A 26364-nucleotide genomic window follows, 5' to 3' on the forward strand; every position below is an offset into this window, starting at 1 on the left:
TAACAAAAGAAAATGACAAACAGATAATTATATGATATTTTAAAATGTGAGCTTTAGGCATCCTCATGTACAGATTGAGGCGAATAAAAAATCATCCCTCCTCTAAAGTATATGCTGTTGGTGTCTGACTTCCCCAAGGTCACTTCCCCACTTCACAATTCTATCTCTCCCCGCTGCTCTCCATTCAGAACATCCCCATAGTCTAGGAGAGGAAGTTGGGATACCCCTAAGGTTTGTAACAATAAAATTGCATGAAATAAAAGGAAACTAAGGCCAGAGATGATCTCTCTATGAACCTGCTGCCCATTAGTGTGATTATGAGACTGAAGGTTTTGTCATTGATACAAGTTATGTCAGACCAGTGAATTAATTGGGCATCAGGAATTCTACTGTTGATCCAGTTACTGGAGGCTAAAGCCAATCATCCCTTTACATGAATAAGAATCAGGTTTCATAGCAGCCATACTTTCATGTGACTTTTTATGCCACAAAGACGAAAAATATAGGTGCAATGGTGAATCTCTGTGTGTGAAAGGAGACAAAGTTTACATCCTCCTTTCCATCTCTAGAATATCCCTGCCAAACAGGATCAAGGCCAGCCCTGTTGCATGACCAGAGCTTATACTCCAACCAAGAATTAAAAACATTCTGTGGGTCCATAGCACCAAGGGAAAGGGATGGAAGGAAAGATTATGGAGTAGTCATTGAACCTGCAGTCCTAGAAGTTGGGAGAAAAAGAAGGTTGTATGCTACTAGGAAAGAAGAGAATAATAAAATATCAATAACAAGGATGATGATGACAATTCACATGTTTTTGTGCCTAACATGTAAAAAGTATTTTCCCCACATAAAATCCTATTATATACAGAGAAAATATTATTCACTTTTCCAGATGAAGAAGCTGAGGATGTGAAAGGAGGAGACACACTTACCACACAGATAATAGACAGAGGAGGAATGATTAAATCCAAGTTTCATGATTCTGAGTAGAAGGTTCCTTCTACCACAATGCAATGTGCCATGGGACCACGGAGGCAGAATGTCACTTATGTCTATTTCTCTCCATGTCTATTTCTGCCAGGGAAAGAGAGAGCCCAACACAAAGTTGGGGGCCCAATCAAGCTACTCACCATAGATCATAAGAGTCTTGTTTGCAGTGCGCGTCAAGCCAGTAAATGAGTTAGTTGCAATACAGGTATAGTTTCCGATATGATTCAGGGATGTAATAATAGAAAATGAGGCTGAGTTGCTGACAGATTGTCCATTCTGTAACCAAGTGAATTGTGCTGGTGGGTTAGAATCAGCAACACAGCTCAAGGTAACATTTATCCCCGTTGCGAACTGATCGCTTATATGGTCAATTGTGGCAATATCTGGGCCATCTGGGGGAAAAAGAAGGATTCCATATTTAGATTATGGCAGAAAAGAAGGGCATCTCCTAGTCTGTAACCCATCACCAGGGACCACTGTGATGCTCCTTTGAGCTGGGAAATTCACAGCTCCTCCTCTACTTTTACAGTTTGGATCTGAACTTGGAAGATCTTAGGGCTTTCTCCAGTTCAGCACCCTGGATGGCCACCCTCCACCAGAACACATGACAAGGCCAATCTGGGCTCCCTAAAGATGAAGGGGTTTGGGAACCTCAGAGCCTAGCTCTTTAGTTCTCAGAGAAGGGACTGAATTAGCCTGGCCTCTGGGAACACACCACCAGTCTATAAGCAGGCACCATATAGGAAGAAGCAATATACTTACAGGCAACATCCAGTGTGAATGGATCACTCCTATTGCTATAAAATGGATTCCGGATTTCACACTCATATGGCCCTTTGTTATCTCTTCTTGTGAGCCTGCTGAGAGTGAGTGTCCTCTTATCTGGCGACAGCTGTATCCTGCTACCAGCTGGGGCAACTCCTTTCATGAACCACTGGTAAGCATGAATTTGGCCTGTAGCCTGGCATGTCAATGAGAAGTCCTTGGTCTCCACTGCAGTAATGTTGGAGGTGACAATGGTAGGTTTGGACAGTGGAGCTGTGCAGAGAATAGACAGAAAATGACTGTGTTGGTTCTTTTTCTTACCTTATAACCAAATAAGTGGTTTGGAAGTGGCCTGTCTAAGACCTTGGCAGGCTGGAGGCCAGACACCAAGAACCTGTGATTTCAATAGCAAAGCTCCCCCCTTACTCTGGTGCAGATCTCATCTCCTCCAGGCCTTAGGAAAAGTTCAGCTTCAGTTCCTGTGACTGACAAAGACATTCACATGGAGTCCAAGCCCTGGGTGCTCAGTCTTTCTGGGCTGAGGCAAGCAGGACTGGGGATGACAGACCCCTTCATCCAGCACCTGGGCTTGGATTTGAGGCCTTTATAGCTTGGCAGAACCACCAAGAGTTTATGATTCCTTGGCCTGGGCTTTCTGAAGCCAGTGTTCCTTACCTTGACAGCTTGATAAGGATATTGGGAGAGGTTGGTGTGGATAGACTAAGGACAGGCCACAGGGAGACTGTGCTCAGAAAGGGAAACATTACATTAATTCTGAAGAGGAAAGAAAAGGAAAGGCAGAGAGTGGAAATAGATCAGTTAGTATCAGGGAACAAAAGGAAGAGCCTCAGGTTTGGAGTCAGGTCAGACCTGGTTCAAGTCTGGAGATTTCAAACCCACAATAACATCTCTGGTGCCTAGGACATGATTTGTCCACAGGAAGTAGTTCCTACCATTTACAGAAGATTCTGGAATCCCCTGCTTTGGCCTCTCCCTTTTCCTTAGGTGTTTCCTACCCTATAAGATAAGAATGAGAATGTTGAAGGTGATCTTCAAGCTCAGATATGGTTTTATGCTGGGAATCTAAACTAATGGGGAATAATTTTCCCAGAGTCTTCATGGCCCAAGGAGAGCCCTTTCCTTATCTCTAGTTGGAAGTAAGGCCTTGCCACTGAGAGAGATATATATGCCAGAGCAATCTCTGGGGCACATGCATGAGGATCATCAGGCCTCTGTCCTGGGTCATCCATGGCCAGCTTTCTTAAAAATAATTTCCAAATTGATAGTCATAAGTTAGAAATATTTCAGCTTCCTTGACCTTTCTCCTTGTTATTTTGGTAGAGCTTGCACTCCATCCCTGGGTCTCCATTGGGAAGTTTAATGTGAGGAAGAGTGAGCCTCCCATTTGTATCCAGTGAAGCCAAGTGACACTGGCCAGGACAGTGACAAATATGAGGTCAGCTAGCTACTTTTTGTAGTGGGGGGAGAATATGAAGGAACAGTGAGCATTCTCCTGGGCATGAAGGCCCTGGTAGGACTTTTTGGAAGGTGTTTTGGCAGCATCAATGGATACAGTGCCTGACATGACATAGTGACTAGTGGTAGCCTAAGAGGGAGAAAGACCTATGTTCAAAATCTGTCTCAAAATGTTACTGGCTGTGTGTCTTACTAGCAAGTCCCTATCTGTGTCTCAGTCTCCTGATCTGTTAAATGGGTAAAATAATCTCTCAGTCCAAGTGTTATTGGACCAAATGAGAACATATATAGAAGTTCTGTATAAATCCTGAAAATAGCCCAAACAACGGTTCAGAGGAAGGAAAGTACAGAGTGTGAGTCTGAGTACCAAATGTAGACTCATGCTGTCTGAGCACACAATGCATGGCCAGAAGTATCTGAAAGGCCTGATGCCCTTTTGTGAATGGCTAAGGTTTAATGACAGACCAAGAACACTCAAGGATAGTCTGTAGGCAATAGAGAGTCATGAGCAGAGAAGAGACTAGAGCACACACATATTTAATTGAAGGACCAATTGAGGGCACTAGAGATGCTTAGCCCAAAGAAGAGAAGACTTGAGTGGGAGAGGAGACGTGTCTCCATGGACTGGTGGAGTTATAATTGGTTCTGTGACCCTGCCAGGGGATGTTCAGTGGCTTACATTGATCAGGTGGGGACTATTTTCCTTTCTCCTTACAGCAACATTCAGGTACCCTTTTATCTCTTGTCTATCACAGAACAACCCTTTTTTTAACCCTTACCTTCTGCATTAGAATCAATACTATGTATTGTTTCCAGAGCAAAAGGGCCAGGCAATGGGGGTTAAGTAACTAGCTCAAGGTCACAGAGCCAAAGAGGATCCAGTTTTAATGGACTTGACTCCCTGATCATTTCTCTTCCAAAAATGATTTGGGATGCCTTGGGGAACTAACTGAGCAGGATTCCTGGCCTGACTCTGCAACAGTGCTGAGACCCATAAACAGGTTCACATCCAACACAATCCCTTCATGGGTGAGGATGGACTCCAACATTTGCCCCTCTATGATCAGATGCAAATCAGGCTGGCTCAATCATCCCTGGCCTCAGATATTCCTCTCTTGCTATTGGTCTCCTTCTGTCCACTAGGTGGAACTACCAGGTGTGACAAGGAAATCACTTTTAAAAGACTGATATATATTAATTTAAGGTCGCCAAGGAATTCAGCTATGTAATTCCTTAATGAAAACTCAAGTCAGTCGTCAACCTTTTATGGAGTTTTAATTACAAACAGGAGGAAGAAAGGAATTAGTGATAGAGAGATAGAGGGAGAGAGAAAGGGGAGAGAAGGGAATAGGGCTTGAATACCCCTTCTGTTTAGGCTGGGCCAAAAGGCCCAAGCCCTTAGATAGCTGGGGCAATGAAAGGAGATCAGTCCCTATTACTCACGTGACCAAATATGGAGAAACAGTCTCCTGGGCCCCCACCTTCAGCTTCCTTCAGCCCAAGCTTCTCAGAGCACACTGCAACCACTCAGACAAACTCCTCAATCACCCCCAGTCTTCAGACCCTCCTATCCTTCAGGAAAACCCTCCAAGTTCTCTCCCCTCAGTCCTCACATCTCCCAATCACATGTCCATCAATTTCCCTGTGCCAATGGAGGCTCTAGCTTAACCCAGGACCACCCAGAGGTCTCTGGCCTTTGCACATGTCTGTTGAAGGTCATATTTTCAAATAATTAAATCTTTGATCCTTTGCTACAGCCCTTTCTAAATCCTGTTAACCTGAGGAGGATAGAGATTGGAATAATTAAATTTTGATCTAGGCTGCAGCCCTTACTCAATCCTGTTAGGACTGAATAGGGTGGAGATTGATTCCAAGTATCTCCATTGTATCAATTCTAAAATCAATCATGACTCAAAGAAATTCCTGTTCTATGCTTTAAGCATAGGTCAAAGTCCTTTCCATTGTTCAGCAAAAGGTTTCTGTCCTAAAGTAATCTTAAGAAGGAAAGAGGAGGAAACTCCCATGCCAATGGGGTTCACATTCCAATAGCCAAGACCCACTATCAATAGGGAATTTTTCAAGTATGAAATTTCCCAATGGTGAAATTTCCAACATTTATAAGTCTAAGAAATTTTGAGGTTTACACAGGACAGGAAGAACTCTGGCTCATAAAAAGTTTCAGAGTAGCAGTTGACACCTAATGTGATCTAGGGCATCTTAACCTCTCTAGGGCTGTCTCTGGATACAACTGACTTCAGTTCCCTGGAAAGATCAGGAAATGTCCAATTAAAAAGAAAATCCTGAAAATCCAAAGAGAATTTAATAAAATCAAAAGAAAAAATGCAGAATTAAATAAATCTAGGATCTGTTTTTTTTTTTTTAATAAAAATACAACTAAATAGATGACCCATTGGTTAATTTCATTAAAGAAAGAGGAAAACATAATTACCAAAAGCAAAAATGAAAAGGATGAATGAGTTAGCAATGAAGTTGAAATTAAGGAAATTCTGAGCAATTATTTTGAGCAATTATGTACCAGCCATAACTCAGAAACAAAGAGTCATTGAAGGGTTACATCTAAAAAGCAAATCGGGAAAGGCTTTACAAGGTGATAATTGTGGATTGTCTCATGGCTCAATTAATATGGAAAGGCATAGAATATGTGGTTTCAGGTTTAGGATGGTATCCTCATGAAATCTGGGTACCCATTGTTAAAGATATACTACAGAAATATTTAGTCTTTACTATTAGCATACCCCATTACTATTACCACCTACACTCCACAAGGTTAATTTTCTTTTTTGTCCCAACATCCTGTTGTTTTTCCTAGTGTTCTAAGAGATCTTCCAGTATCAGGACCTAATGTTTATGTTGATGCGAATGCTAGTTATAAGGCAGGAGTATACAAGGAAGGTAGCTACCTGTCATTTTTACCACTCCTTTTTCTTCTACCCAACAAAATGAATTAACAGCTGTTTTGCTAGAATTTTGGTTATTTCAGGAGCCTTTCAACCTCATAATGGACTTTAAATATGTTTTTCAGTCTTTGCAAGGTGTAGAACAAGCTGTCATCAGATCTACTCAAAGCAATGTACAAATGTTATTCTGTAAATTACAAACTGTCATATGACAAAGGACACATCCAGTGTATGCCATGCATGTACGCAGTCATACCAATTTACCTGGACCTATTTTTAAAGGAAATGATATCATAGATCAAGCTTTGATTGCTCAATGTTATCTAACTGATATGCAATTAGCTGAGGAATCCATCATAGATTTCACCAAAATAGTACTGCTTTAGGCCAAATGTTGCAACTCACTAAAGATCAAGCCAGGAGTATTGTGAAAAAGTGTCCTAATTGTGTTCCAAACCATCCCCCAATGTATATTGGTGTGAATCCCAGAGGCTTAAGTAGTACAGATATAAGGCAAATGGATGTGACTCACAAACCGTCCTTTGGACGACTTAAATATATCCATGTCACTGTGGATACTTATTCAGGGTTTTTATGGGCTTACTTTTCAGATGCCTGGTCCCCCCAGAACATTTAAAACAGATAATGGACCTGCTTATACTTCCAAACAACTTTTTCTTTTTTGTAAAACTTGGGATATTCAACACCTCACAGGTATCCCATACATTCCACAAGGACAAGCTATTGTGGAGCATAGTAATCAAATACTAAAAATGTTTCTTTTAAAACAAAAAGGGGGAGACAGCACCCCACATCAACGATCGGCAATAACTGTATATACTATAAATAATTTGATCTTTACTTCCAATAATATATCCAGAGCTGAAAATGTTTTCTCTGCATTTTCTTATGAACGAAATTGAGGTACCACTACTCCTGTATTCCCTGCTACAGAAGAAAAATTTGTCATATGGAAAGATGATGATCAATCCTGGCAAGGACCTCACCCAGTGGTCCTGCAAGGCCAAGGCTTTGTTTGTGGCTCCACAGGTAAAGACAGTGTATGGCTCCCTTCCTGCTGAGTTCAAGAGACTGACTGACCATAAAGAGAAGGACGAGAAGAGGACTCCGGAAGCCTCACAAGGAGACTCGACTACGTCTCAATAAGATACTGACTCTTCTACTTCTATTCCAGAATTTAAGTACAGCTCCTGGAATAAAGAGATGGGTTTTTTGGGAACAACCACCTTGGGTAGAGTATGTCGGCATGGGACACACTTTACCGTAAGTCCTCTTATAAACAAAAACTAATTCAGATATTCCTGGTATTTACCATTTTGAGAGACAAGCTAAGGACAATAATCAGGCCAATAATTGTTTGTGTCTTTCAATTGGACTGGACTAGTTGAGGCACCCCCAGTGTGCCTCACACGAGACCATCCTGAATGCCTGCCCCTCAGATCTCTGCAGGCGCATTATTATGGTCATCCTGACCTGTCAGATTCTTTCTGGATAGGATCTTATCGTGTAGACAAAGGGGTAAAATATAAAGGGTACAGCCAACTGCAATATTTAGTTTGGCTAGGGGAATCTTGTGATGGTACTTGGGGACAAGAAATACCTATTTGTCCTTCTGTGATGGAATATGAACAAAGAGACACTGTTAATATGTTTCCTCCCTTGCTATTGTGTAGATCTAAAAGGGCACCATGTATTCATTGGAAAAATATGATTTGGGTATCTTGGCATAACGACACAAAGTGTATTGGAAAGAAACTGGATTCTTATAAATTTCATGATAGTTTTATAGGAGGATACAGCTTGCCTTTGTGGGTGATGCCCCCAGAGCTAATTGGTTACATTCTGCTAATTTCATACAGATTTTGATTGATTATGGAAAGACAGCCCTGGCATTGGATAAAGTAAATATGTATCACTATGTTAATGTTTCTAATAATGGAAAAGTCCAAAAACCAGTAAATACAAGTGTTACATTAGACATTCAGACTTGCCTAACAGGGGGATATGCTTTTATACCTACAGTAAATAATCATCCTGAAGCTTTGAACATTAGTGAAATAACAAGCAAAAGAGTTAGATATTTGAATATTGGAATGTAACCTGTAGCAACTGTAGGGTCAGTTACTGTGTAGGATCACAGGTGGATGGGCCTGTCTTAATCATTAAGTGACCACGCATGGCCCTTTTTGCCACTGAACATAAAGATTCATGGTATGGTAGCCCAGGGGATCAAATTCTTTATGTATTACAACAAAAAATAAGACCACAACATAAACGATGTATTACTTGTATTGCATTAGGCATAGTAGCATTAGTTTCTTCATTGGCTTCTACTATAATAGATTCTGTATCTTTAGCACAATCAGTATCTAACTTACATTCTCTGGAGAATGACGCCAATCATTTGAAAGCATTGGCTACAAATGTAACCTCAGCATTAGAAAGAGAAAAAGAAATTGATACAAGTTTTTACAAAAGTATTATGATGTTACAGAAAAAATATGACTGATCTAACAAATGAAGTAGAATGTGTCATTGAAAACACACATGAAATGTGATTATAGATATACTGCATTTTGCTTACTATATAAGAGTAAATAATGACACAAAAACATTGGGAAAAAATTAAATTACAATTACAGGAATTATGGGACCATGAAAACATCACCAAATATATTAACAATCTCAGTATATTAATTCAGAATATTGATTCATCCTTTCAGGAGGATCTCTAACCACAGCATATCGCAGATTCTTTGTATAATTGGATTGAAACATAAAAAGGATTGTTTTCCTCCTTATTTCATGATATGACTCTTCTTGTAGTTGGTGCACTTGTAATTTTGTTTATCTACTTATGCTTGCCTTGTTTGCTAAAAGCTTTAATTACTAGTTTTGCTGAATTGCAAAAAAACTATTAATGGGATCCTGTACCAAAAGGAATTTGATGTCTTAAAAATAAATGGGGAATTGCAGTGAACCTTCCAGGAACCCATGAGAAAAAATTCCTCTTCCCAGGTGTTTGACACAAACTATTCCTGCTGAGTACACCAAAACATAGAAATCTCAGTTCAAGGCTGCATAAACAATTCCAAGATCTCCTGAGAACGGGTTAACTCCCCTGTTCACATTCTGGGGAGGATTGGGGAGAATAGATTGTTTCTCTTGAGGAGAACTTTAAATCTTGCGTGCTGCATACAATACATGTTCATTATCCCTGCTTTGATAATGTTGCAGTCTTTCTTTCTTGAAACTTTTTAGCAGTCCCCTATTGCAACTCCTTAGAAGTCCCAGGCAGTTTTCTAATACGCAGTTCCCTCAATTGATCTTCAGAGACTCCAGACCCCTCACCAATCTGGCTGAAAATTCCCCAGTTCACTGTTGCCACTTGTAAATTGTGTCATCTAGAACCAAATACAATAATCCAAGTGCCATCTGATTGTACAGAAAGACAGCTATCTCCTTATTCTTCGAAGTGGACATGCTTCTCTTAAGACTGCATTAGTGGTTGGGGTAGTTGTGTAGCTCAGTGGATTGAGAGCCAGGCCTAGAGATCAGAAGTTCTGGGATCAAATCTGACCTCAAATAATTCAAAGATATATGACCTTGGGCCACTCATTTAACCTCCATTGCACAGCATGGATTCTAATGCTAATAGGGAAGGATTAAAAAAAGTATACATTATGTTTTTTCAACTACCCTGTTACCTTCCCACTGATAATAAGTTTGTGGATCTCTCAATCATACCCAACATCTCTTTATGCAATCCAACATGGCATTAATAGTCTGTATCCAATTTCCCTTTTTTTTTTAAAGTTTTTAGTTTTTAAACATTATTTAATTTGGTCATTTTCATACATTATTCATAGGAATCAGAGATCATTTTCTTTTTTTCACCTCCCCTTCCACCAACCCTCCCCAAGTCAACTTGTGATTCCACTGGGTATCACATGTGCCCTTGTTCTGAACCCTATTCCTTGCTGTTGGTATTTGCATTAGGGTGCTCATTTAGCATTTCTCCTCAATCATATCCCCTCAACAACTGTAGTCAAGTAGTTGCCTTTCCTCAGTGTTTTTACTCCCACACTTTGTCTTCTGCCTAAGGATACCGTTTTTTCTCATAGATCCCTGCAGATTGTTCAGGAACATTGCATTACCATTAATGGAGAAATCCATTACCTTCAATTGTGCCACAGTGTCTCAGTCTCTGTGTACTATGTTCTCCTGGCTCTGCTCCTATCACTCTGCATCACTTCCTGGAGGTCGTTCCAGTCTCCATGGAATTCCTGCACTTTATTATTCTTTTTAGCACAATAGTATTCCATCACCAACATATACCACAATTTGTTTAGCCATTCCCCAATTGAAGGGCATCCCTTCATTTTCCAATTTTTTTTTTTTTTTTGCCAGCACAAAGAGCACAGCTATGAATATTCTTGTACATGTCTTTTACCTTATTTGGGGTACAAACCCAGCAGTGCTATAGTGGGATCAAAGGGAAGACAATCTTTTAGTGCTCTTTGGACATAGTTACAAATTACCTTCCAGAATGGTTGGATCAGTTCACAGCCCCATCAGCAATGCATTAATGTCCCAAATTTTGCGACATCCCCTCCAGCATTCATTACTTTCCTTTGCTGTCATGTTGGCCAATCTGCTAGGTGTAAGGTGATACCTCAGAGTTGTTTTGATTTGCATCTGTCTGATTATAAGAGATTTAGAACAATTTTTCACGTGCTTATGAATAGTTTTGATTTCTTTAACTGAAAATTGCCGATTCATGTCCCTTGCCCATTTTTCAATTGGATAATGGCTTGACTTTTTCTATAATTGGTTTAGCTCTTTATAAATTTGAGTAATTAGACCTTTGTCAGAGCTTTATGTTGTGAAGATTGTTTCCCAATTTGTTGCTTCTCTTCTAATTTTAGTTACATTGGTTTTGTTTGTACAAAATCTTTTTAATTTGATGTAGTCAAAAGTATTTGTTTTACATTTTGTGACTATTTATAAGTCTTGCTTGGTTTTAAAATCTTTCCCTTCTCAAAGGTTTGACATGTATACCATTCTGTGTTCACCTAATTTACTAATAGTTTCCTTCTTTATATTCAAGTCATTCACTTATCCTGAGTCTCTCTTGGTGTAGGGTGTGATTTGTTGATCCAAACCTAATCTTACCCACACTGCCTTCCAATTTCCCCAGCAGTTTTTATCAAATAGCTGATTTTTGTCCCAAAAACAGAGATCTTTGTGTTTGTCATAGACTGTCTAGCTGAGGTCATTTACCCCAAGTCTATTCCACTGATACTCCTTTCTGTCTCTTAGCCAGTACCAAATTGTTTTGCTGACCACTGCTTTGTAATATAGTTTGAGATCGGGGACGGCAAGGCCACTTTCCTATGTATTTTTTTTTTCATTATTTCCCCGGATATCCTTGAACCTTTGTTCTTCCAAATGAACTTTGTTATGGTTTTCTCTAATTCGGTAAAAAAAGTTTTTTGGAAGTTCCATGGGTATGGCACTAAATAGATAGATAAGTTTGGATAGGATGATCATTTTTATTATGTTATCCCATCCCACCCATGAGGAATCAATGTTTTTCCAATTGTTTAGATCTAGTTTTAATGGTGTGGAGAGTGTTTCGTAGTTGTGTTCATATAGTTGCCGTGTTTGTCTCGGGAGATAGATTCCTAAGTATTTTATATTGTCTAGAGTGATTTTAAATGAAATTTCTCTTTCTAATTCTTGCTGTTGAGATGTGTTGAAAAGATATAGAAATGCTGATGACTTATGTGGGTTTATTGTGTATCCCGAAACTTTAGTAAAGTTGTTGATTATTTCCACTAGCTTTTTAGTTGATTATCTAGGATACTTTAAATAGACCATCATATCATTTGCATAGAGTTACAGCTTGGTATCCTCATTGCCAATTTTAATACCTTCAATTTCTCTTTCTTCTCTAATTGCTACTGCTAGTGTTTCTAGTACAATATTAAATAATAAAGGTGATAATGGGCATCCTTGTTGGACTCCTGATCTTATTGGGAAGGCTTCGAGTTTATCCCCATTACAGATGATGTTTGCTGAAGGTTTTAGATATATACAGTTTATTATTTTTATGAAAGGCCCTTCTATTTCTATACTTTCTGGTGTTTTCAATAGGAATGGGTGCTGAATTTTATCAAAGGCTTTTTTTCTGCATCTTTTGAGATAATCATGTGATTTTGTTGGTTTGCTTGTTAATATGATCAATTATGAAGATGGTTTTCCTAATATTGAACCATCCTTGCATTCCTGGTATGAATTCTACCTGTAGTAGCTAACCCTTGTGATGACTTGCTGGAGTCTTTTTGCTAGTATCCTATTTAATATTTTTGCATCTATATTCATTAGGAAGATTGGCCTATAATTTTCTTTCTCTGTTTTTAACCTGCCTGGCTTTGGGATCAGTACCATGTTTGTGGTGTAAAAAGAACTTGGTAGAACCCCTTCTTGGCTTATTCTGTAAAATACTTTGTATAACATTGGGATTAGTTGTTCTTTGAATGTTTGATAGAATTCATTTGTGAATCCATCTGGACCTGGGGATTTTTTCTTAGGGAGTTCTTTGATGGCTTTTTCAATTTCTTTTTCTGATATGGGGTTGTTTAGGTAATTTATTTCTTCTTCTTTTAGTCTAGGCAATTTATATTTTTCTAAGTATTCATCCATATCACCTAGATAGCCATATTTTTGCCATATAATTGGGCATAGTAGTTTTTCATGATTAACTTAATTTCCTCTTCATTAGAGGTGAGGTCTGCCTTTTCATCTTGGATACTGTCAATTTGTTTTTTTTCTTTCCTTTTTTTAATTAGACTGATTAGTACTTTTTCTATTTTATTTGTTTTTTTTTTCAATGTACCAGCGTCTAGTCTTATTTATTAAATCAATAGTTCTTTGGCTTTCAATTTTATTGATTTCTCCTTTGATTTTTAGGATCTCTAATTTAGTCTTCTTCTGAGGATTTTTAATTTGTTCACTTTCTAGTTTTTTAATTTGCATGTCAAATTCATTGACCTCTGTTCTTCTTAATTTGTTATCTATAAACTCAAGGATATAAATTTCCCCCTGAGTACTGCTTTGGCTGCATCCCATAGGTTTTCAAAGGATGTCTCACCAATATCTTTTTCTTCAATGAAGTTATTAATTGTTTCTATGATTTGTTCTTTAACTAGCTGGTTTTGGAGAATCATACTGTATAATTTCCAATTAATTTTTGGTTTACTTCTCCATGTACCCTTACTAATTTTTATTTTCATTGCATTGTGGTCTGAGAATTTTGCATTTATTATTTCTACCCTTTTGCATTTGTTTGCAATGTTTTTGTGCCCTAATACATAGTCAGTTTTTGTGAATGTACCATGTGCTTCTGAAAATAATGTGTATTCCTTTTTGTCCCTATTTATTTTTCTCCACATGTCTACTTACTCTAATTTTTCTAAGATTTCATTTGCTTCTATCAACTCTTTCTTATTTATTTTTTGGTTTGATTTATCTAGTACAGATAGAGGAAGGTTCAGGTCTCCCACTAATATACTTTTTCTATCTATTTCATCCTTGAGCTCCTCTACTTCCTCCTTAAGAAATTTGGATACTATGCCATTTGGTGCATACATGTTGAGTACAAATATTTCCTTGTTGTCTATACTGCCTTTTATCAGGATGTAATTACCTTCCATATCTCTTTTAACTAGATTTATTTTTACTTTGGCTTTGTCAGATATCATGATTGTGACTCCTGCCTTCTTTTTATCAGTTGATGCCCAATAGATTTGGATCCATCCTCTAACTTTCACCCTATGCTTATCTACCTTCCTCGTGTGTGATTTCTACTCCTGGTCCTGTCTTTTCTTCTTTCACTATTTCCTTCTACACTAATGTTTATTTATAATCAGTCCCCATAGTTACCACCCTTATTTTACTTTCCTTTCTACCCCCCTTCCCTTTTTATCCCCCCCTTATTTTCCCCTGTAATCTTTTTTAAATTTCCCCCCCACCCTCTCCCTCCCTTGTATTTCTTTCCCTCACCACCAGTCCATTTTTTACCCTTCTATTTCCATATAGGGCACAAATCTATTCTCTGCCTCAATGAATTGGATTATTCTTCCCTCTTTAGGTCAGTTTCAAAGCACATAAGAGATGAGTAATTCCTATCTCCACCCTCTTTACCCTTCCAGTGTATCGATGTTCTCTCCCCTCCTGCCATGAGCTTCTTTGTGACATATAAATTTACCCCCATTCGTTTCTTTCCTTGTTTCTTTTAGTATTAACCTCTTTTTTTTAGGTCTGGTTGTATACACACACACACACACACACGTATATGTATTTATGCAGGCATATATCTATATACCTATTGTGTCTTGTCCTTTCATCCTATACAGTTTGTCACAGTTCCCATTAGTGTAATTCTACTAGCTGCCCAGGTGATAGCAACAGTTTTTAAGAGTTACCAATGACCTCTCTTTCTTATAGGGATACATATAATTTTAACTTATTGAGTCTCTTAAACATGTTTTTCTTTTTTGTTTGTTTTTCTTTTCCCCCTCTTTTTTAATTACCTTTTGATGATTCTCTTGAGTTCTATGCTTGGACATAAAATTTTCTGTTCAGGTCTGATCTTTTCTTTACAAATGCTTGGAATTCCTCTATTGTGTTGAATGACCATACTTTCCGCTGTTAGAATATAGTCAGTTTTGATGGGTATTTGATTCTTGGTTGTAGACCTAGTTCCAGAGTTCCTTGCTTTCCAGAATATCATATTCCATGCCTTTCAGTCCTTCAGTGTGGATGTAGCCAGATCTTGTGTTATCCTCACTGTGTTTCCATTGTATCTGAATGGCGTCATCTTGGCAGCTTGTAATATCTTTTCTTTGGTCTGATAGTTTTTAAATTTGGCTATAACATTCCTGGGTGTTATCAGTTGGGGATTAAATACAGGAGGTGATCTATGGATTCTTTCAATCTCCACTTTCCCCTCTTGTTCTAGGATATTGTGACAGTTTTCCTGTATAATTTCCTGTAGTATTATGTCCAGGCTTTTTCTTTTGTCATGGTCTTCTGGTAGACCAATGATTCTTAAATTTTCTCTTCTCAAACGATTTTCTAAATTGTCTGTTTTGTGAATGAGAGGCTTCATATTTTCCTCAATTTTTTCATTCTTTTTGTTTAGTTTTATAGTGTCCTGTTGCCTTGTGAGGTCACTTAATTCCAGTTGTTGTATTCTGATTCTTAAAGACTGAATTTCACCCCTGGCTTTTTGGTCCTCCTTTTCCTTCTGATCTGATTTTCTTTGAAGGTCTTCTTTCATCCTCTTTACCTTGTCTTTCTTCTCCTTTGTCCCATCTTTCATCTTCTTTGCCTCATCTTTCATCTCCTTTGCCTCATTTTCCAGCTGGTTGATTTTGGCTTTCAAGACACTATTTTCTCATTTTAGTTCAAGTGCCTCTGTTTCCAGATGACTTATCTTAATTTTTAAGTTAATTTCCCAGTTGTCCTCAGCTTCTTTTGATTTTGTTTTGAAATCTTCCACAGCCTGTATCCAATTCACTGGGATTTCTGATTTATCGTTTGCTGATCTCTCCCCCTCTGTTCCATTTGCTGAGTAGAAGCTGTCTATTGTAGTTTCTTTCTTCTTTATCTGTTGTTTGCTGAAATTCACCCCTTCTTTACTCCCCATATTTGTCTGTGCTCTTACTCCTCTCTTTTTTTTTTGGTTTTGGGGGCTTCTGTCAGTCTCCCCTCTTGGAGCTTTAATAGGAGATCTCTCAGTGTAGCCTCTGGTGGGGTTTGAGCTTCCCTGACCTATGGAGGCTTTTGATTGCATTAAAGTCCATCAGTCAATGAGGATGGATATGGAGCTTGGGTTTCCCTGAACTCTGGAGTCTTTTGATGAGATTAAGTTCAGCTTAGTTGGGCTGGGTGTGCTCTGAGTCCAAAACTTCCTGGAAGGCTGGAGCAAATATGGAGGATCTCCACCACTCTGACAAGGCTGCCAGGTCTATGCTCCCTCTCTAGCTCCTTCCCCGACACCTGTGTTGGACACTCTGAACTTGGCACAGCTCTGCTTGCAAGTTATGCCTTTCAGACCAGCACCTTTGACCACCCAGATGTTCCCGCTGCCATTGGAATCTCAGCACTCTGGGTGGGTGGGGGGAAGGGTCCTGGGACCTTCCTTCAGTCTTCCCCTTAACCCTGAGTGTTCTCAGATTCTGGCTTTATGGGGGGAGGGGGGGCGTACCTTTTGAATTAATTCCAGCAGGATGGTTCATTGGCTCAGACTTGTTGTTAAGTTTGATTTTCAATCCCCTGGGAGCATTCAGTTTGTGATCCATTAGGAAGGGTATTCAGAGGTCTGAACTTCTGCTCCTTCGAGGCCTCCATATTACATCCCCAACCTTTTTCTTGAGGATAACCTTGTGTGCTACATAAAATAAATGTTAATTATCCCTGCTTTGATAATGTTGCAGTCTTTCTTTCTTACAACTCTTTAGCAGCCCCTTATTGTGACTCAGTAGAGGTCCCAGGCATTTTTCTAATATGTAGTTCCCTCAATTGATCTTCAGAGACTCCAGATTCCTCACCAATCTGGCTGAACATTCCCCAGTTCACTGTTGCCACTTGTAAATAGTCATCTAGAACCAAATACAATAATCCAAGTGCCATCTGATAGTACAGAAGGGCAGCTTTCTCCTTATTCTTGGAAATGGACATACTTCTCTTAAGACTGCATTGGTGGTTGAGGTAGTTGTGTAGCTCAGTGCATTAAGAGCCAGGCCTAGAGATCAGAGGTTTTGGGATGAAATCTGACCTCAAAAAATTCAAAGATATATAACCCTAGGCCACTCATTTAACCTCCATTGCACAGTATGGATTCTAAGGCTAAAAGGGAAGGGTTAAAAAAAGTATGCATTATGCTTTTTCAACTACCCTGTTACCTTTCCCACTTATAATAAGTTTGTGGATCTCTCAATAATCCCCAACATCTCTTTATGCAATACAAATTGGCATTAATAGTCTGTCTCCAATTTCCCCTTTTTTAAATCAACCATACCCCATTACTTCAACTCTTTTCTATGGCATAGGTACCAGTCACTGTCCCATCGAGGCCGATGCTTTTTTGTGTTTTGGACTTTTTCTACTCAAGGATAGGACCTGATATCAATCCCCAATGACATTCATCTTATCACATTATGTCTACTGTGCCAGCATCCTAAACTACTTCTGCATCCTACCTGTTTCAACAATCCCTATCCTGCCAATTTTCTCATTATTTCTTTTTTTCTTTCTAGTTTCAAAATTATGCCTTCTGCTTGTCTGTACAATTAGTAGAACATTAATGGTCATGATTTACAAAACTCTTTACAGATATTATTTCATTTGATCCAAGTCACTCATAGAAACATTGAACAGAATGAGTTCAAGAAAAGAAACTTCAGAAGATTTATCTGAACTGATACAGAATGAAGTGAGTAGAACCAAGAGATAATATATACAATACCAACATTGTTCTGAAGGCAAATAACTTGGAAACCCATGGGACCTCTCATCACTGCACTGACCAACCAGGACTGCAGAAGACCCATGATGAAATAAGTTACTCACTTTCTACAAAAAGCTATAGACTTCCTATGAAATCAGCTGCCTCTCTTCAGAAATGGGATGGACTGAGGGTGTAAGTTGCAACACATATTTTTTGAGCTCTGAAATTAGTTTTCCTTGATTGTCCATGCGGCATCATACATGTATTTTAATCTTGAAACAATTATTAATATGTAAATATTGCAACTTATGTGCTCATGTACCGGATTCATAGGCTTATTAGTCTTGATCATTGCATTTAATAGGTACTGTATTAATTCTGACTAATCTCCAAATCTACAGTCCAAAAATAAGAAGAATTCCCAGGTAAGCTGCCATAGGGTCCTAGTTAACACCTTGTCTGACCAGATTCCATACCAGGTCACATGTTTGAATAAACCACTCCTATTTGATCTTGTGGTAGTCAGTTGAACCAATGTTAAGTCTTGTGCCTTGTAAAATGATCATTAGCTACCTCCATTCCCCATTCCTTGATCCTCCAATAAAAGATTGAGGACATATATAGTTCACTCTCTCTTTCTCTCTACCACCATCAGAGGAGCACACAGGCTGGATCCCAAGCTCTTGAAGCCTTGTCTCTGAGTCTCTCTTCCTTTGTTCTATTTCCTCTTTCTCTATATCCCCTTCACCCATTTTCTCTCAGTTTCTAACTCTCCTTCTCAGATGTCCAGCTAGGAATATATTAATTTGTGGCTACAGGCAGGCACAACTCATCCCTGTCCCGAAGATTTTAGTTTTCATTACTGGTAGAAGGTAGAAGGGGGACAGAAAATAGAGTTTAGTTAATTGGAAAAAAATAAATTAAGAAAAAGCTCTTTTCAACCATGGGTGTCAAATACATAGCCTGCAACATTCTCAGGTGCTGCATGAACCAGGGGAAAAGGTAATTGGAAAATAGTTAACAAAAGAAAATGACACAGAGATAATTATATGATCATTTAAAATGAGTGCTTTCATCATCCTCATGTACAGTTTGAGGCCAATAAAAAATCATTCCACCTCTGAAGTATATCCTGTTGGTGTCTGACTTCCCCAAGGTCACTTCCCCACTTCACAATTCTATCTCTCCCCCCTGCTCTCCATTCAGAACATTCCTAGAGGCAGGGACAGGAAGTTGGGATACCCCTAAGGTTTGTAACAATAAAACTACATGAAACAAAAGGAAACTAAGGCCAGAGATGATCTCTCTATGGTCCTGCTGTACATTAATGTGATAATGGGAATGGAGGGTCTGTCATCTGTACATAGGAAAGTCAGACCAGTGAATTAATTGGGCAGCAGGAATTCTACAGTGGATCCAGCTACTGAATGCTAAAGCCAATAGATCAGAACCAGGCTTCACAAAGGACATGCTTCCATGTGGCATTTAATGCCACAAAGAGGAAAATATATGTCCAATGGTGAATCTCTTTGTGTGAAAGGAGACAAAGTTTATATCTTCCTTTCCATCTCCAGAATTTCCCTACCAAGGGGAATCAAGGCCAGCCCCATTGTATGACCATAGCTTATACTCCAACCAAGACTAGAAATATTCCGTGGTTCCACAGCACCAAGGGAAAGGGATTGAAGGAAAGAGTATTGGGCAGTCATTGAACCTGCGGTCCTAGAATTTGGGAGATGAAGAAGGTTGTATATCACTAGGACAGAAGAGAATAATACAATATCAATAACAAGGATGATGAAGACAACTCACATGCTTTTTATACCTACCATATAAAAAGGACCTTTACTCATAGAATGCTATTATATACAGAGAAAATGTAATTTATTTTTCCAGATAAAGAAACTGAGGCCTCAAAAGGAGGAGTCATTTACTACACAGAGAGTAGACAGAAAAGAAAGGATTCTATCCAAGTTTTATGATTCTGAGCTCAGGTCTCTTTCTACCACAATGCACTGTGCCATGGGACCAGGGGGGGATACTGTCACTCTTGTCTATTTCTGTCATGCCAGGATCATCTGTGAAAACTTGGCTACTCTCAGTAATGTAATAATCTGGGACAATCCTGAAAGATTTATGACAGGGAATGTTATCCACTTCCAGAGAAAAAACTATTGGAGTTTCCTTTCATATTAGTATATTTGTGGTTTTATTTTGGAATTTGGTTACGTATAAATGTGCTCTTACTACAATGTCCCAAATGGAGTGTTTTGTACAACAATAAAAATACAAAAGAAAAAATAAGGAAAAAAGAATTAGTAGAACATTAATGGTCATGATTTACCAAGCTCTTTACAGATATTTTTCCATTTGATCCCAAGTCACTCATAGAAACACTGAACAGAATGAGTTCAAAAACAGAAACTTCAGATTTCTCTGAATTAATGCAGAATGAAGTGAGCAGAACCAAGATGGTGATTTATACAATAACTACAGTGTTCCGAAGTCAAAGAACTTTGAAAAACTTGGGACCTCTGATCAATGCAGTGGCTAACATGGACTGCAGAAGACCCATGATAATAAATTACTCACTTCCTACAAAAACCTACAGAATTCCTATGAAATCAGCTGCCTCACTTCAGAAATGGGATGCAGTCAGGGTGTATGTTGCAACAGATATTTTTTGAGCATCAGAATTTGTTTTCCTTGATTGTCCATGTGGCATCATAGGTGTATTTTAATCTTGAAACAATTATTAATATATCAATAGTGCAACCTATATTCTTATATACCAGATTCATGGGCAAGTAGTTCTTGATCATTGTATTTAATAGGTACTGGATTAATTCTGACCACTCTCCAAATCTACAGTCCAAAAGTCAGAAGAATTCCTGGGTAGGCTGCCACAGGGTCCTAGTTCCCACCTTGTCAGACCAGATTCCATACCAGGTCACATGTTTGAATAAACTCCTCCTCCTTGATCTAATGGTTGTCAGTTGAGCCAATGTTAACTCTTATGCCATGTTACATGATCATTAGCTACCTCCCATTCCCCATTCCTTGATCCTCCAATAAAAGATTGAGGAAATATGTAGTTTACTCTTTCTCTCTCTCTACTAGAATCAGAGGAGCACACATTAAGGCTTTTTAGGCACTGTCTCTGAGTCTTTTTTCTTTTATTATATTCCCTCTTTCTCTATATCCCCTTCACCCATTTTCCCTCAGTTCCTAACTCTCTTTCTCAGGTGTCCACCTAGGAATAGATTAATTCATGGCTACAGGCAGGCACAACTCATACCTGTCCCAAAGATTTTAGTTTTCATTAGTGGTAGAAGGTAGAAGGGGGACAGAAAATAGATTTTAGTTAATTGGAAAAAAAATAAATTAAGAAAAAGCTCTTTTCAACCACAGGTGTCAAATACATAGCCTGCAACATTCCCAGGTGCTGCATGAACCAGGGGAAAAGGTAATTGGAAAATAGTTAACAAAAGAAAATGACAAACAGATAATTATATGATAATTTAAAATGTGAGCTTTAGGCATCCTCATGTACAGATTGAGGCGAATAAAAAATCGCCCCTCCTCTAAAGTATATGCTGTTGGTGTCCAATTCTTTCTCTCCCCGCTGCTCTCCATTCAGAACATCCCCATAGTCTAGGAGAGGAAGTTGGGATACCCCTAAGGTTTATAACAGTAAAATTGCATGAAATAAAAGGAAACTAAGGCCAGAGATGATCTCTCTATGAACCTGCTGCCCATTAGTGTGATTATGAGACTGAAGGTTTTGTCATTGATACATAGGAAAGTCAGACCAGTGAATTAATTGGGCATCAGGAATTCTACTGTGGACCCAGTTACTGGAGGCTAAAGCCAATCATCCCTTTACATGGATAAGAATCAGTTTTCATAGCAGCCATACTTTCATGTGACTTTTTATGCCACAAAGAGGAAAAATATAGGTGCAATGGTGAATCTCTGTGTGTGAAAGGAGACAAAGTTTACATCCTCCTTTCCATCTCCAGAATATCCCTGCCAAACAGGATCAAGGCCAGCCCTGTTGCATGACCATAGCTTATACTCCAACCAAGAATTAAAAACATTCTGTGGGTCCATAGCACCAAGGGAAAGGGATGGAAGGAAAGATTATGGAGCAGTCATTGAACCTGCAGTCCTAGAAGTTGGGAGAAAAAGAAGGTTGTATGCTACTAGGACAGAAGAGAATAATACAATATCAATAACAAGGATGATGATGACAATTCACATGTTTTCGTGCCTAACATGTAAAAAGTATTTTCCCCACATAAAATCCTATTATATACAGAGCAAATATTATTCACTTTTCCAGATGAAGAAGCTGAGGATGTGAAAGGAGGAGACACACTTACCACACAGATAATAGAAAGAGGAGGAATGATTAAATCCAAGTTTCATGATTCTGAGTTCAAGGTTCCTTCTACCACAATGCACTGTACCATGGGACCACGGAGGCAGAATGTCACTTATGTCTATTTCTCTCCATGTCTATTTCTGCCAGGGAAAGAGAGAGCCCAACACAAAGTTGGGGGCCCAATCAAGCTACTCACCATAGATCATAAGAGTCTTGTTTGCAGTGCGCGTCAAGCCAGTAAATGAGTTAGTTGCAATACAGGTATAGTTTCCGATATGATTCAGGGATGTAATAATAGAAAATGAGGCTGAGTTGCTGACAGATTGTCCATTCTGTAACCAAGTGAATTGTGCTGGTGGGTTAGAATCAGCAACACAGCTCAAGGTAACATTTATCCCGGTTGCGAATTGATTGCTTATAAGGTCAATTGTGGCAATATCTGGGCCATCTGGGGGAAAAAGAAGGATTCCATATTTAGATTATGGCAGAAAAGAAGGGCATCTCCTAGTCTGTAACCCATCACCAGGGACCACTGTGATGCTCCTTTGAGCTGGGAAATTCACAGCTCCTCCTCTACTTTTACAGTTTGGATCTGAACTTGGAAGATCTTAGGGCTTTCTCCAGTTCAGCACCCTGGATGGCCACCCTCCACCAGAACACATGACAAGGCCAATCTGGGCTCCCTAAAGATGAAGGGGTTTGGGAACCTCAGAGCCTAGCTCTTTAGTTCTCAGAGAAGGGACTGAATTAGCCTGGCCTCTGGGAACACACCACCAGGCTATAAGCAGGCACCATATAGGAAGAAGCAATATACTTACAGGCAACATCCAGTGTGAATGGATGACTCCTATTGCTATAAAATGGATTCCGGATTTCACACTCATATGGCCCTTTGTTATCTCTTCTTGTGAGCCTGCTGAGAGTGAGTGTCCTCTTATCTGGCGACAGCTGTATCCTGCTACCAGCTGTGGCAACTCCGTTTATGAACCACTGGTAAGCGTGAATTTGACCTGTAGCCTGGCATGTCAATGAGAAGTCCTTGGTCTCCACTGCAGTAATGTTGGAGGTGACAATGGTAGGTTTGGACAGTGGAGCTGTGCAGAGAATAGACAGAAAATGACTGTGTTGGTTCTTTTTCTTACCTTATAACCAAATAAGTGGTTTGGAAGTGGCCTGTCTAAGACCTTGGCAGGCTGGAGGCCAGACACCAAGAACCTGTGATTTCAATAGCAAAGCTCCCCCCTTTCTCTGGTGCAGATCTCATCTCCTCCAGGCCTTAGGAAAAGTCCAACTTCAGTTCCTGTGACTGACAAAGACATTCACATGGAGTCCAAGCCCCGGGTGCTCAGTCTTTCTGGGCTGAGGCAAGTAGGACTGGGGATGACAGACCCCTTCATCCAGCACCTGGGCTTGGATTAAAGGCCTTTATAGCTTGGCAGAACCACCAAGAGTTTATGATTCCTTGGCCTGGGCTTTCGGAAGCCAGTGTTCCTTACCTTGACAGCTTGATAAGGATATTGGGAGAGGTTGGTGTGGATAGACTAGGGACAGGCCACAGGGAGACTGTGCTCAGAAAGGGAAACATTACTTTAATTCTGAAGAGAAAAGAAAAGGAAAGGCAGAGAGTGGAAATAGATCAGTTAGTATCAGGGAACAAAAGGAAGAGCCTCAGGCTGGGAGTCAGGTCAGACCTGGTTCAAGTCTGGAGATTTCAAACCCACAATAACATCTCTGGTGCCTAGGACATGATTTGTCCACAGGAAGTAGTTCCTACCCTTTACAGAAGATTCTGGAATCCCCTGCTTTGGCCTCTCCCTTTTCCTTAGGTGTTTCCTACCCTGTAAGATAAGAATGAGAATGTTGAAGGTGATCTTCAAGCTCAGATATGGTTTTATGCTGGGAATCTAAACTAATGGGGAATAATTTTCCCAGAGTCTTCATGGCCCAAGGAGAGCCCTTTCCTTATCTCTAGTTGGATGTAAGGCCTTGCCACTGAGAGAGATATGTATGCCAGAGCAATCTCTGGGGCACATGCATGAGGATCGTCAGGCTTCTGTCCTGGGTCATCCATGGCCAGCTGTCTTAAAAATAATTTCCAAATTGATAGTCATAAGTTAGAAATATTTCAGCTTCCTTGACCTTTCTCCTTGTTATTTTGGTAGAGCTTGCACTCCATCCCTGGGTCTCCATTGGGAAGTTTAATGTGAGGAAGAGTGAGCCTCCCATTTGTATCCAGTAAAGCCAAGTGACACTGGCCAGGACAGTGACAAATCTGAGGTCAGCTAGCTACTTTTTGTAGTGGGGGGAGAATATGAAGGAACAGTGAGCATTCTCCTGGGCATGAAGGCCATGGTAGGACTTTTTGGAAGGTGTTTTGGCAGCATCAATGGATACAGTGCCTGACATGACATAGTGACTAGTGGTAGCCTAAGAGGGAGAAAGACCTATGTTCAAATTCTGTCTCAAAATGTTACTGGCTGTGTGTCTTACTAGCAAGTCCCTATCTGTGTCTCAGTCTCCTGATCTGTTAAATGGGTAAAATAATCTCTCAGTCCAAGTGTTATTGGACCAAATGAGAACATATATAGAAGTTCTGTATAAATCCTGAAAATAGACCAAACAAAGGTTCAGAGGAAGGAAAGTACAGAGTGTGAGTCTGAGTACCAAATGTAGACTCATGCTGTCTGATCACACAATGCATGGCCAGAAGTATCTGAAAGGCCTGATGCCCTTTTGTGAATGGCTAAGGTTTAATGACAGACCAAGAACACTCAAGGATAGTCTGTAGGCAATAGAGAGTCATGAGCAGAGAAGAGACTAGAGCACACACATATTTAATTGAAGGACCAATTGAGGGCACTAGAGATGCTTAGCCCAAAGAAGAGAAGACTTGAGTGGGAGAGGAGACGTGTCTCCATGGACTGGTGGAGTTATAATGGGTTCTGTGACCCTGCCAGGGGATGTTCAGTGGCTTACATTGATCAGGTGGGGACTATTTTCCTTTCTCCTTACAGCAACATTCAGGTACCCTTTTATCTCTTGTCTATCACAGAACAACCCTTTTTTAACCCTTACCTTCTGCATTAGAATCAATACTATGTATTGTTTCCAGAGCAAAAGGGCCAGGCAATGGGGGTTAAGTAACTGGCTCAAGGTCACAGAGCCAAAGAGGATCCAGTTTTAATGGACTTGACTCCCTGATCATTTCTCTTCCAAAAATGATTTGGGATGCCTTGGGGAACTAACTGAGCAGGATTCCTGGCCTGACTCTGCAACAGTGCTGAGACCCATAAAAAGGTTCACATCCAACACAATCCCTTCATGGGTGAGGATGGACTACAACATTTGCCCCTCTATGATCAGATGCAAATCAGGCTGGCTCAATCATCCCTGGCCTCAGATATTCCTCTCTTGCTATTGGTCTCCTTCTGTCCACTAGGTGGAACTACCAGGTGTGACAAGGAAATCACTTTTAAAAGACTGATATATATTAATTTAAGGTCGCCAAGGAATTCAGCTATGTAATTCCTTAATGAAAACTCAAGTCAGTCGTCAACCTTTTATGGAGTTTTAATTACAAACAGGAGGAAGAAAGGAATTAGTGATAGAGAGATAGAGGGAGAGAGAAAGGGGAGAGAAGGGAATAGGGCTTGAATACCCCTTCTGTTTAGGCTGGGCCAAAAGGCCCAAGCCCTTAGATAGCTGGGGCAATGAAAGGAGATCAGTCCCTATTACTCACGTGACCAAATATGGAGAAACAGTCTCCTGGGCCCCCACCTTCAGCTTCCTTCAGCCCAAGCTTCTCAGAGCACACTGCAACCACTCAGACAAACTCCTCAATCACCCCCAGTCTTCAGACCTTCCTATCCTTCAGGAAAACCCTCCAAGTTCCTTCCCCTCAGTCCTCATCTCTCCCAATCACATGTCCATCAATTTCCCTGTGCCAATGGAGGCTCTAGCTTAACCCAGGACCACCCAGAGGTCTCTGGCCTTTGCACATGTCTGTTGAAGGTCATATTTTCAAATAATTAAATCTTTGATCCTTTGCTACAGCCCTTTCTAAATCCTGTTAACCTGAGGAGGATAGAGATTGGAATAATTAAATTTTGATCTAGGCTGCAGCCCTTACTCAATCCTGTTAGGACTGAATAGGGTGGAGATTGATTCCAAGTATCTCCATTGTATCAATTCTAAAATCAATCATGACTCAAAGAAATTCCTGTTCTATGCTTTAAGCATAGGTCAAAGTCCATTCCATTGTTCAGCAAAAGGTTTCTGTCCTAAAGTAA

The 26364-nt window shown here is 39.7% G+C and overlaps 1 protein-coding gene across 1 annotated transcript in view; it reads right to left on the reverse strand.

Moving 5' to 3' along the window:
- LOC103095547 (carcinoembryonic antigen-related cell adhesion molecule 5-like) overlaps positions 1-26364 on the reverse strand; it is a 91549-nt gene that overhangs the window by 47870 nt on the left and 17315 nt on the right. Inside the window, exons 2-5 of the mRNA XM_056825363.1 lie at positions 22894-23169; positions 22272-22523; positions 1753-2028; positions 1131-1382 (exon numbers count right to left, since the gene is read on the reverse strand). Coding sequence (XP_056681341.1) covers positions 1131-1382; positions 1753-2028; positions 22272-22523; positions 22894-23169 — 1056 coding nt within the window. The remainder of the gene's footprint in view (positions 1-1130; positions 1383-1752; positions 2029-22271; positions 22524-22893; positions 23170-26364) is intronic.

This window comes from Monodelphis domestica, chromosome 4, assembly GCF_027887165.1.
Source record: "Monodelphis domestica isolate mMonDom1 chromosome 4, mMonDom1.pri, whole genome shotgun sequence".
NCBI lineage: Eukaryota > Metazoa > Chordata > Mammalia > Didelphimorphia > Didelphidae > Monodelphis > Monodelphis domestica.